The 13,336-nt window shown below is 37.3% G+C and overlaps 1 protein-coding gene across 1 annotated transcript; it reads left to right on the top strand.

The window, feature by feature from the left end:
* Positions 1-9,283: 9,283 nt before the first annotated feature.
* On the top strand, positions 9,284-12,253 carry LOC141602043 (uncharacterized). The gene has a single exon (XM_074422352.1). It carries the CDS (start codon positions 9,284-9,286, stop codon positions 12,251-12,253), a length of 2,970 nt encoding a protein of 989 aa, XP_074278453.1.
* Positions 12,254-13,336: the final 1,083 nt, after the last annotated feature.

The following is a 13,336-nucleotide window of genomic DNA, read 5'->3' as shown; positions in this document are numbered from 1 at the left end:
ATGACAACTCAAATCCGCTAGGAAGTGGATCACATATGTTCCCCTCGAGACGGCAGCCACTCGTGCTCCATTCCCGACACGCAGTCCACCTCACCCTTTACGAGGGGTTCGATGTTTCGAGCCCTGCACATGATTACACAGATGAGAACCACAACCAGTATCAAGTACCCAAGTTCCGTAACTTGCGTGGTTAATCTCAATCATATGAATAAAACTAGTAGAGGAAGAAAACATACCAACAGGTTTAACACGACCTGCCTTTATGTCCTCATGGTATACGGGACATGTACGCCTCCAATGCCCAGTCTTGTGGCAATGGTGACACTCCATGTTACCATCCTTGCTCTTTGTCGCGCCTGATGAGTTGCTCGACTCACCAGGACCACTCTTACCTGAACCCGACTTCTTAAACTTCGCCTTACCTACTGTTAGGTCTGCTTAAGCTTTGCCCTTACCCTTGCCTTTGTTTGACACAACGAGAACATCCTGTTTCATGCTCCCACTGAACTTCATGTCCTTCTCGGTTTGTACGAGAAGGGAGTGCAGTTCATGGGGAGTTTTCTTCAAATCATTCATATAGTAATTCGCTCTAAAGAGCGCAAAACCATCGTGGAGTGAATGAAGCATGCGGTCGATCACAATGTTCTCGCTGATCTTACAATTAAAGGTCTCCAGCTTCTCGACATTCTCAATCATGCTGAGAATGTGTGGGCTAACTGGTTGGCCCTTCTGGAGTCTCGCATCAAAGAAGCGAGTGGTATGCTCATAGGTCACGATTCTCGGTGCTTTCGAGAATTCCTTAGTGAGCGTGGTGAAAATCTTGTTTGCACCATGGGCTATGAAGCGTTTCTGCAAATTGGGTTCCATTGCAAAAATGAGTACGTTTTTAATCGCACCCGCTTCCATACGAAATCATTAAACTTGGTGATTTCAGCAAAGACTCTAGCCGTGGGACCTGGATTTGCCGGGATGGGCTCTAATAGATATTTGAGCTTCCGTCGCCAGCGGCAGCATTCCGTAATGCCGCCTCCCAGTCCGCGAAGTTTGATCCATCATTCTTCGATCGAGTAGACCGATTCATCCGATTCATGAAGATCCGAAGCCGGGACTCACGGTCCAATGTGGCACTTGGCATTGGGTTATCGGTAGAACCACCATTTGTTTTTAGCAGTTTAAAAGTTCGTGTTCTACACTGAAAAAGAAAGAAAAACAAAAACGAAATAAGCAACTCATCGAGGTGATTTAAGTCTATTTAATTTATATTAACGTGTAGACTCAAGCACTTGCATAATTGATCTCCCTCAAGAACAATACAAGTGATCCCAAGACTCAACTTCTTTAAATTGATAAGCCAACTGTTTAGCTAATTCTTCCGTAAGAACTCTTGGTCGATAGATTTCCGTAAATCCTATCTATAGTCCACCATGATCACAGGATCGTACGAGTGACCATAGTGTTGAGATAAAATAGGTCAATCGGTTCCAACTTACCCGACGTAGAAGGGGTCATATTATGCCTACCGACGAAGAAGGGACTCATTGGAGTTTGACCTATAAAGACCGTTCTCAATTTTGGTTTATACGAGGAAGATCCCATCAACTAAATTATAATTCATATTAAGTGAACGAATAACTAGCGTCTGCGTGAATGAATTAATTTGGGTGATGGCTTAAAAAAAACGTGTGACATGAGAATGTCAATGAAAACTAACTCGTGACCTCTATATGTGTCATTTTTCATGCAATAAATAGGTGGTTTGGTTTTTAGGCGGAATATGATGCAGGTTATCGTTGCAAAAATAAATAAATAAAAGAATGCAATACGTAAATAAAATTCCTAGTGTGGCCTATCCTAATAAAAAGAACATAAAACAACTTTGGAATCCACCGTTGGACCCGAGAAGCTTGTCTTGATGTTCCATCTTGATCCATGTAGCGGGAGTGAGCATCCGGTCTCCATCTTTGGTCTTCTCAAAAATTACAATTAAAAATTACAAAATATAAACCTATTTACATTCTAATTAAAAACTGTAATTACAAGTGAAAAAATCCAAAACGGAGATACGAGATCTCAAAATACAACCAAGACCGTGTTCCATCATTACGGTAACACGTTCTACTAAGGCCACACTAAGTTACAACCGTTTGTAAAATAAATAAATACGTAATAAAAAGCATTCACGGCATTCAAAACAGCGATAAAAGAAAATGCATCAACTAAAAACAAATTTATTCGTGACATAATTCCGTAATTATGTTAAATTTATCCAAACCACCTTTTAATGATTAAAATTCATGTGATAAAACCGCTTCTATCAATTTAATTTTAATCTATTACAATCCGTTACTTTAAATACGCTTTAAAATAACTCAATGGTACGTGTGTGAACCGTTTCACAATCATAGCGAGTGTACAATATCCGTATAAAGTACATATTAAGGCCAAAAGAAAATTTAAAGCAAAAAGAATAAATTTTCAAAGCTGCCAGATCAAAAATCCCTCGATCCAGGTACACAAGTGCTCGATCGAGGAACAAAAGAGCTCGATCGACTGAACTGCTAGTCGATCGAGAGGTTGCCAAACAGAAAGTACTCGATCGACAATACTGGAGGTCGATCGAGGGCTTTTATCAGCAAATCTGCTCGATCGAGTACGAGGACTTCTCGATCGAGCAGTGGGGTTTTGAAAGTGGTCGATCGAGTACAGCAAGGACTCGATCGAGTAAAAACAAGACAGAAAAACCACTCGATCGATTTAAAAACTTGCTCGATCGAGTACAAAAATTTCTGGAAAACTTAAAACCCTCGTGAAACAGTTTTGTCGAAACAAAACAAATGCAATTTTGATCAAAAACGCATAAAATCAATTTTATAATCTGACAAAACTTGACATATCATTATAATCTCCGTATAAAATAACAATATGTAAAAGAACAAAACGAAAAAGGTGAAACAACCGTGTAAACATGTCACGGTTTCAAAAAATTTCTGCCGTGTATACAAGGCACGGTTTTTGAGACAAATACAATCGTTTCAAAATCGTTTTATGAAAAATCACAAAGAAAATTTACGTGGCCTCGCTCTGATACCACTTGTGCGGTAATATCCGTATAAGACCCTTTAAATTTAAGGATTATAACGTAAATTTACATGTGAATTATAGTCATAAAACAAAATACAAGAGAAACGATAAAAGGTAAAGAATCAACCTCGGGTCCTTTGATGCGCGGCGTAAAGAACAGAAATCAACAGAGATTTCCTCCTAATTGTTGCACCCAAGACCGTCTGAGACTATGCCCTTGTGCTAGAAATGCTTTCTAATTGACTTGCAATATTGAGAAAGCTCTTGTGAGGTTTTTACGATGTGAGCTCTAGGTTTCAGAGGGAGATGATCTCCAAAACCCTAATTTTCTGTAAAATGGAATTGTCTAGGTCAAAAGGAGAAGGAGTCTCTCCTTTTGTTTGGTTCGGCCAGCCGTGGGTTTGCATGGGGAAGTGGGCTTCCACTTCCTCTTAATTTTACCTCGTGGACCGGCTCGAAAAACGCTAAATGTATATGACGCGGTTTATTATAAATCGTCATCGGTTATCGGTTATTAAAACATCAACTAATAACACGGGTTAGTTGAAGTATTAATACATGTCCGACAAAGGCGATATTGTATAATTTATTCAATATACATTAATTAAATATAATCGTTTATATTTAATTTACGAATTAACTGTTTAATTCGCCTTAGCCCATTTTATTTAATCCGTATTAAATATAATATCTCAACATCACATTTTGACTAATTACTAGTCAAATAACTCGGACTAACTGGTTAGTCAAAATTGGCATCAACATGATCGTATTTTCATCTTTGTCACATCTCTCAAACGTATCCTATAGGTGTGACTTTTAGGGACCAGTTGATCACCGCCATCTGTATGACAATAACGTCAAACTTATCTAGCAAGCCAACCGTTATTGATAAACGTGGATCAACTGATAATAATACCAAAAGTATGCCCTTTGATCCTTTTAGAGATTTATAAGTCCTTGCACTAACTGTTAAGGACACCAACCCCAACAAAAATTACATAATACAAAATTATATAAATAAAAGCAATTCAATAATTGAAATATTCAGCATTATAATATGTACCTATAATGCCAAATGATGTGCCAAATCGCCCTATTTAACTTATGTCGTATATATAACCCGGTTTTATGGAAATGCGTGATAATAACCTTTTATAATCACTAATTAACACTTAAATCACATCTAAGCTCAAGTTAATTATCCTAACACTTTTTTATGACTCAAAAATTAGTCATCACTCAATTTTTGACAATAATTCAACTTGATTTAATATTATGCTCATTTTTTACCTTAAAATCATAATATTTATGAAATAAATCCAAATTAAATTTTAAAAATTTTAAGTATGAATTTTAAATTTTTGAAAATTCTGGAATAATTCCATGACACTCATAATGTCAAAAATCATGGTTAAAATTTTCAAATTAATTTTGAGAAAATATAGTTGCATTTTATCGGTTTTATCTCATAAAACATCTAAAGTATCCAAAAATTAATCCAATCAACTTTAAAACCTTAGATCTGATTAGTGGGATATTTATGCAATCTAAAATAATTTACTCATGCCATGCAAATCGTTTTAGCTATTTATGATAAAATAGTCACTATTTATGGCATTTTTACTCTAAAAATTCATAAATCATGCTAAAAGAGATAAATTAATCTCAAAATTTACATACACTCTGTAAATTATGCATGTGACAATATATTAAAATATCATGGCCTAATTCGAAATTTAACTATTTTTAATCATTTTACCTCTTTTAATCCATTTTTACTCATAAAAATCATAAATCATGCAATATTAATCCAATTAATACGAGATTTTACAAACAACTTGTAAAATATTCATGTGAGGTCATATAAAATTTTTAAGGTCATAGACTTAGTTTAACTATTTTTAGCATCTTAATTCCCATTTTAGTAATAAAAATGTAATAAAATGACCAAAAATCATTAAAATGAGCAATAAATTTCCATAAATCGAAAAAATGACCTAAAAATATTTTAGGACCATAATATATAACATGCATGATAATTTCGTGGCTTATACTTATAAATCACACATTTTTAGTTTTATATGTTAACTTTTTAACTCGGAAAAACATTAACCGATTATGCATGCAACATCCTATGCTCTGATACCACTTGTTAGGTTCATATACCTATTATTAGACTCCTCTAATAGTGAACTAATTAACTTGTTAATTATTTGTTCTTTAGATCTAGTGCATGCATAACAAGAGGAAAGATTTATAAGAAAACAATGTCCCTTACATTGTAAATTTCGGATTTGTGGGCACAAGTAAGGTCTCCTACCTTCATTTGTTCTTGAGCTATAATGAATATAAGGATGATCCTCCAAATACTCCAAGTATAGAAGCCACTCCTTAGTGTTGCACCCAAGACTTACCCTTAAAATAGTATACTAATTAACTAGATTATTATACTAGTACCCTTAAAATGATTCTAATATTGTTACTATTACTATACTAGTAATCTTATTGTGATATTAGAATGGATGAACAAATGATTGTGAATCTCAAAACCTTGTTTTAGAGAGATGGAGAGAATAAGAGTTCTTGCATGTAGGAAAAATATGAATGAATGAGTTAAGTAAAATGAGAACAAAATGTTCTCATATAGAGAGCATGCAACCGGTGGGAAGAGGCCAAGGAAGGCATCTTGTGCCATTTTCTTTTTGTCTTCACAATGCATTAAATGTGTAAGACATGTAAGTGTAGGTGTAAGGCTATAAAGCATATAGCTATAATTATTTATCATAAAATAAATCAACCTCACACCATCACTACTCCCTCTATTCGGTCCATACACATAAAATGGACCACCATTTTATTTTGTCAATTTATAATTTATCACACAATATGTCACATGTAGTATGTAGTATATTATTAATTAATTTAATGCATATTTATCACATAAATATCATTTTACAAATTAATTAAATTACATACAACAAATTGACTAGTGATCCTTGATCACATAAATAAAATGGGTCATATAATTATAATTCATAATATCTTGTAATTATAATTAACCATTCATTCATATCTCTATCGCTTCTCAAACAATAAAAATTTTTAGTAATAAAGCATTTTTATTATTAAAACAAATCTTATTTAATCTCATTACAATAAGATATCAATATTCTCTCTCACAAGTAAATTGTTTAATTTTAAGGAATTGATTACCTTGTATTGTCATACAATTAATCAATTTATCCATTAAGAGAATTGTCCTTTAGGTGTGACGTTAAGGGATCAACTGACCACCACCGTCACACGACAGTAATGTCAAACTCTAGTCAGCCAATCATTACCGATTAATGACGATCAGTTGATTATATAATAAATCATCTCTCACGTATTCTTAATATGAGATTTAATTGTGATATTTAAATCACGTGATCGCACTATTGTTGATGACACATTTTTCAACACCATAAACGTTCAAGCGGGATTCAAGGTAAGCAAGGTCAAGCTCGGTGAAGTGATTTGCTTCTTTTCTTGCAATAAGGGTGTTTGAGACAAACTTATGCCAATACCTTATAACCGGATGGTGGACATAAAGTGAATGACATTCTTTATAAACCGTCAATTCTCGCCTGGATATATCTCTCTATATCGATTTACCATCAAATTCATGAGGCTTTTTGATCCAATGCCTTAGAGGCACAATCCCAAATACATCTCCAAATTCCGATTTGTCCATTGTTATAGACACATTTTCTAATCGGAATTCAATGTAACTCCTATCCTCCACTTTGGAGAATTTTATTGAACTAATGAATTCAAGGGTAAGGGAAGGGTATGTTAACTCGTTCATATAAAAAACTGTGCCTAATCCCATTGATTTGAAGAAGTCTTTGGTTTGTTCTAGGACTCGAAGATTAGTTAAGGCATCTTGGCATACAAACCTTCTAGTTGAGCAACTTCCGGAATAGAGGTTGCTTCCAACTCTGTATAACCCGCTCCTCGAACAACAATTGCCTTTGATACCAAGACCTTTGTCTCTCTGATAGATTAGGAGCACTTGGTGCTTGTCCCTTCCCTTTTGTTCTTGCCATTTGATGAATACTCCTTTGATTAAGATGGAATTTCTTCCAAGCCTTGATGATACTAGTACCAATTAGTCTTGTTAATGCCTTTTTGCTTCCAAATTCAAACCTTAAATCAACCAATTTGCACTTTTTCGAAATACCCAAACCCTAGAGCTGGTTGGGGCAAATTTTGGTTGATTTAATAATTGGTGATGGATTGTTTTAATTTTAGAAAAATCAAGTTTGTGATGGTTGTTTGATGATTTTGGTGGGGGAAATGGTGTTTTTGATGATGAGTTTTGGGTAGAATAGACAGAGAAGGATGTTCTGTGTTTTGATTGTGAAATAGAAGTGAGGAAAGAAGAGGAGTATTCTCGTGATTAAAAACACGTGGCATTGATGGACTCACTCTAGATCTCTGAGGAATCGTGCGAGTTTAACAGCAGCGGGGAAATCTACAGTCGAGCTCGCTCGAGTTGGCTGATAAGGGGCCATCTTTTGTTCTCCTATGCTTCAACTCCCACGAGTTCATGCTGAACTCGTGGGGATCCTCCTTTAACTTTGATTTTTCCCTTTATTTGATCGTCCTAGCATGGACTAGGATCCTCTAGGCTCGATTAGCTTAGAAAAAACACGTCCCCACACTTGATTTCTATTCTCTAATCACAATCAAAATACAATTACAATTAGTAACCCTCCCTCACTTGCTCTCTTGCAATGCAATGAACTTAAATAAATGCGTTATTTATTACATTATGTATCTACAACCGTGGCTCAAAACCTTGAATTAAAGAGTGGATCACAAAGTGTAGGAGGGTAGTTACGACCTTCAGGGTACCTTAAGATACTGTTCTTGTTTCCACACAAAAAATAAGATAAAATATATGTTGATAACCTTACCCGGTATTGACCCGCTGATGACCTGACCAGAGTTGCCATGCGTTGATGACCCTACCTGAAGACAATCCGACGTGAACTGTAACCGACCCGTGACTGACACAACCCATAACCAATCTGAATGACCCGATTGCCACCTTTTCCACGGAAGTGGGAAACCAATTCATCATTACCCGGAATAATACGAGTAAAGTATACAAGAAGGACCCAAAGTATCACAAAAGAATGCTTTTAAGGACCTAAATTATAGTTAGAGAGTTTTAAGGACCTCACCTAACGATTTCTGTTAACTTTTGTTTTCCATCTACAATCTATGTCTACATTATACAAAAAATCAAAAACTACCCATATTAATTAATTAACCTCATCCTCACTCTCTTCTATTTTCGTTAGCAGCTAGTCTTATAGCTAAAGACGGGTCAAATAGCTTGAAAGTGGTGACATTTTTGGCTCCCACCACCCCACTTATTGCTTGTCCTATTAGGAATTTAGTATTGTATTTGACCCGTCTTTAGTTATAGATGGATATGTGCCGTCTATAATGAGATTTTGTGTTTCGTTAGTGGTTCAACATATCTCAACTCTATAATGATTTAATACTTAGTGCCACATAAACCCAGTATCCTGCTACCACATAAGTATAATGCCATAACTTAATTTTTGTGAAATTTGAATCCGTCCATTGCAATGATGTGTTTGGTGTGGTGGACTGCTAGGTTATCGATCATAACGAGTTCACGAAAATGACAAAATGATTTAGTTTCGGACCGAAGCTTGAAAATTACTTGAATTGCATTATTCGAAAGAGCCATGAGCAAGATATCGGTCATATCAAATATGAGTCGGGTTAAAGTGTCAAAAACGGGTTATAGATCGGGACAGGTCGTTAGGGGTAAAAACAGTAAGTACTTAAACAAAACGGGTACATAACACCACTTGTATCAATGGAGCTCATTTTCTCTCCATTTCCAATAAGAGCAAGTCCAATGGTTTAGCATAAGGACTTGCTTGCAATTTCATAAAATTGCAAGCTAGTGGCTAAACCGTTGGAGATAGCCATGTAGAATGGCTTGATTTAAGCAATTAGCCTCATGAAGATTGTAGTTTAAAGTGGCCCACAACTTAAAATCAACCAATAGGAAAATTAGTTACATGTTTTAATTAATTAAATAAAATTTATGAAAGTTAGGTAAACCATTGGAATAATATGGTAGCTTAATGTGGAATCAACCAATACCTTTATGGATCTATATTTATCCTCGAATGTTAATGTGGAGTGGAGAGATCGTTCAGTTTTCGAGGATTTGCTTCAGCCTCTTGATCACTCTTTCTCCCAGGATGATATGGACCGCCTTAGCAGACCTTTTACAGCTAAGGAGGTGCGCACTGCGGTTTTTCAAATGGGTGCACTCAAAGCTCCGGGACCTGATGGTATTCCTGCTGTCTTCTTCCAAAGGTGTTGGTCTATGGTCAAAGGTGATGTTACGAAGGCTATTTTATCCATTCTTAACTCCGGCAGGGTGTTACGGGAACTTAATAGGACCTTTATCACTCTTATTCCAAAAAAAGAGAGCCCGGAAGAAGTTTCGGATTACCGCCCCATTAGTCTTTGTAATGTGACGATGAGGATTGTGACAAAATGTATTGCTAATCGCTTGGCAAGGGTGATGGGTTCCCTGGTCAGCGAAACACAAAATGCTTTTCTCCCAGGCAGGAGCATTAGTGACAATATCCTCGTGGCTCATGAGGCCATTAATAAAATAACGATACACCGGTATGGACGGCAAGCTTTATGTGCTTTTAAAGCGGATATGAGTAAGGCGTACGACCGAGTTAGATGGGATTTCTTGGAAGCGGTCTTGGTGAGGTATGGATTCCCTCAATCATTGATAACGCTTATGATGAATTGCGTTACTTCAGTGAGCTATGAAATTCTGATGAATGGGATCCCACTACCACAATTCAAACCTCAGTGCGGCCTTCGACAAGGTGATCCCCTATCCCCATACCTGTTCATTCTATGCATGGAAGTCCTTTCCCGAAATATTGCACAAGCTAATGAGCTAAGGCTGATTCATGGAATTCAATTAGTTAGGGAAGTGCGACCAATTACACACCTCTTCTTTGCGGATGATTCAATTTTCTTTTTCAAGGATAAAGAGGATACTGTAGCCCATCTGGTGCATATTATCAATGATTACTGTAATGCGTCAGGGCAAAAAATAAATGTGGAAAAATCGGGAATTCTCTTTAGTCAGAATACCACTCTGATTAAGGCCCAGAAGATTATGAAAGCATTCAATATCAAGAAGAATAATGGAATTGGGAAATATCTTGGGATCCCGGCGGAATTTAAAGAGTCTAAGAAAGGGATTTTTGCTGCCATTATTGATCATGTCACCAGACGTATTTCTTCATGGAATGGGATTTTTCTATCACCAGCAGGACGACTTACTCTGATTTCATCGGTTCTATCCAATCTCTCAAACTACTTTCTATCGGTCTTCAAAGTTCCGGTAAGTGTGGCAAAAAAGATTAATTCTATTTTGACACAATTTTGGTGGGCGGGATGTAAGTTGGGGAATAAACTCCACTGGTGTAGCAAAAATTTCCTAAGTTTGCCGAAGAGTGCGGGTGGGCTTGGCATTCGGAATGTTCAATGCCTCAATCAAGCTCTTTTGGCCAAACATGGATGGCGACTTGTATCTCGCGAGAACTCTCTTTTTTGCAGGATTTTCCGACAAAAGATCTTTGGGACAGCAACTTTTCAGCATGGGATACATCCAATCAGGGGTACTGGATGCTCTTGGGGAGTACGTAGCATCCTCCATGGGCTATCTTTTGTGCTGGAGAATATCGGCTGGAAGCCTGGTATCGCCTCGAAGATAAACGTGTGGACGGAAAGGTGGGTGGGGGGAGAAAGGCCGGAACCCAAAAATGAATGGCTAGGTCTCAACACCAGTCACCTTGCTAACTTACAGGTAAGGGATCTTCTACTATCTGATGGTAACTGGAATGAAGGCATCATAAAGAGTCTTTTCACGGAAGAATGGACTATGCGGATATTGGCTATACCGCGTTGTGAAGTAAGACTCAGGGATAAGATTTATTGGCCCCACATGACGTCGGGTGTCTTTACGGTGAAGAGTGCCTACGGAATAATCTTTGAGGATTACATGATCAGAGTAGGAACTGTTAAAGACAAAAGTAGACTCAATGATCGAAGCCGACTCTTTTGTCGGACAATACTTTGGAAGTTGCCAATTCCACAGATGTGGAAGCTTCTCATATGGAAAATTATTACCAATGTTTTACCGACTGGGCATGAATTCTACAAGCGGAGTATTGACGTGGATCCATCATGCGGTATGTGTGGCAGGGGTCAACAGGCTTTGGAAACGCCTGAGCATCTTTTCCACGACTGCGGTTTCTCAAGTCGAATCTGGGCAGGCTCTGATTTAGGCATTCGGGTAGAAGGAGCCGAGGGCGTCTCTATCTCTGATTGGATTTGCAACTGGATCCGCTATTTAGCCAAAAAGGAAGAGGGGATCTATCAAGTGATTTCTTTCGTGGCTACATTATGGGCCTTATGGACTACGCGAAATAGGATCAGATTCCAGGATCAAGATGTCAACTCGCATATTATCACCAATATGATCTATCGGGCTATCCGAGAACGAGTGAACATACTGAGGAAGTCCCTTGATAAAAAAATGGGCCAAGGTAGCAGGAGATCAGATGAGGAAGGGACTCTTCAAGAGGAATCTTTGACTATTCGAGATGGTCACCCGGTGTGTATTCTCGGCATGCCAAACGGATGTGCGGTGATACGGGTGAAGGTAGATGCTAGCTGGAACAGGAATTTTGAGGCGGCCTTCGGGTGGATTGCTTATGATGATATGGGAAGTGAACTGGGACGGAGACAAGTGCGCACGAGAGCGGAATCGGCACTACAGGCTGAAGCCATGGGGGTTCGAGATATAGTACTATGGGCACAAGAGTGGCGACATCTTCATCTGGACATCTCTTCGGACTGCTTGCAACTTATCAACCAATTAGCAGGAGCTGACAAGGATGATCACAGGATTACGGGCATTCTAGAGGACATTCGTTCGTCTTTTAGCTTTTTTCATTGCTTATGTTTTAATTTTATTCCAAGGCGTTTAAATGGCATTGCGCATAATCTTGCGAAGCAAGCCATGAAACTGTGAAACCTTTATTTACAGCTGTCAAAAAAAAAAAAAAAAAAAAAAAATATGGTAGCTTAAAATTGTTATGGCTTAAAATGTGATGTGGATTTATCAAACTAGTAGCAAATAGCCTACCATTGGACTTGCTCTAAAGAAATGGAGAAACAAGTTCCTATCAATGATCCGAATCTAAATTTACGCATAAAGATAAAGGAAAATGAGAGTGAAAGGGGAAATCATTATTTAAAGAGATTGTGAGAGGAAATGGAGAGGATCCATTTCCGCATAAATGGGACAAACCGATTGTTAATCTTAATGCATTCCGTTTTTCTTTTGTGTGTGATACCAAAACCTAATGTAAACCGAGGACCGGACCTAAAAAAATTTTGGTCCGGGTTCATTCGGTCCGATCCATTTTTCGGTCCGGACCTAAAGTTGCTCACCCCTAAATCCTAATTAGGGTAATAACTAATATCAAGACATATCAAGACACGATAATAAAATAGATTAGACAGATAATGGGGTGTTACAAAATTATTAATTCAAAAAACAGTGTACAATGAACATTGAGTGAAATAGTTGACGGCAATCTTTCAATAAAAAGAAATAGTTGGCGGAAAAGTTGGCAGAGGTCCTTATTGCTTCACGGAAATACATTGAGTCCTTATTTCTAGATTATATCAAGGATGCTAGGAATACACGGCGTGTACAAGGCCTTGGTACACGGGTCAATCAGCGCGCGCCACGTGTAAAGGTGAGTCAAAGATTCTTTTTTTGTTTGGAGGGAAACTTGGAGGGAATAATGGGAGGGACTTTTTCGGTTTTGGCGGGAGTAGTATTGGGAATAACCCCAATATTAATTAACACTTATTTTAATCTAATCTTCATAACTAACAACACTTATTTTAATCTAATCTTTATAATTAATGATACTGTCGTTTAGTACCAAAAATAAATACCTAAAACAACTAACAGAAGCTAGTGGAAGTAGGGTCGATCTCCATAGGGAGATGGAAAAATGTATGCTAAACTAAGTCCGTCTGAGTAACTATTTCTTGGGGGTTTTAAAGGTTTGTTATAATCTATGGAGATTAAAAGACGAAT

This window comes from Silene latifolia, chromosome 9, assembly GCF_048544455.1.
Source record: "Silene latifolia isolate original U9 population chromosome 9, ASM4854445v1, whole genome shotgun sequence".
Classification (NCBI taxonomy): Eukaryota; Viridiplantae; Streptophyta; class Magnoliopsida; order Caryophyllales; family Caryophyllaceae; genus Silene; species Silene latifolia.
Note: the sequence above shows the minus strand (reverse complement) of the source record. Positions and strands in the feature narration are given on the sequence as shown.

Bases quoted from the DNA above. Each gene is read 5' to 3' on its own strand.
- LOC141602043 (XM_074422352.1), top strand. From the start codon at position 9,284: ATGGATCTATATTTATCCTCGAATGTTAATGTGGAGTGGAGAGATCGT.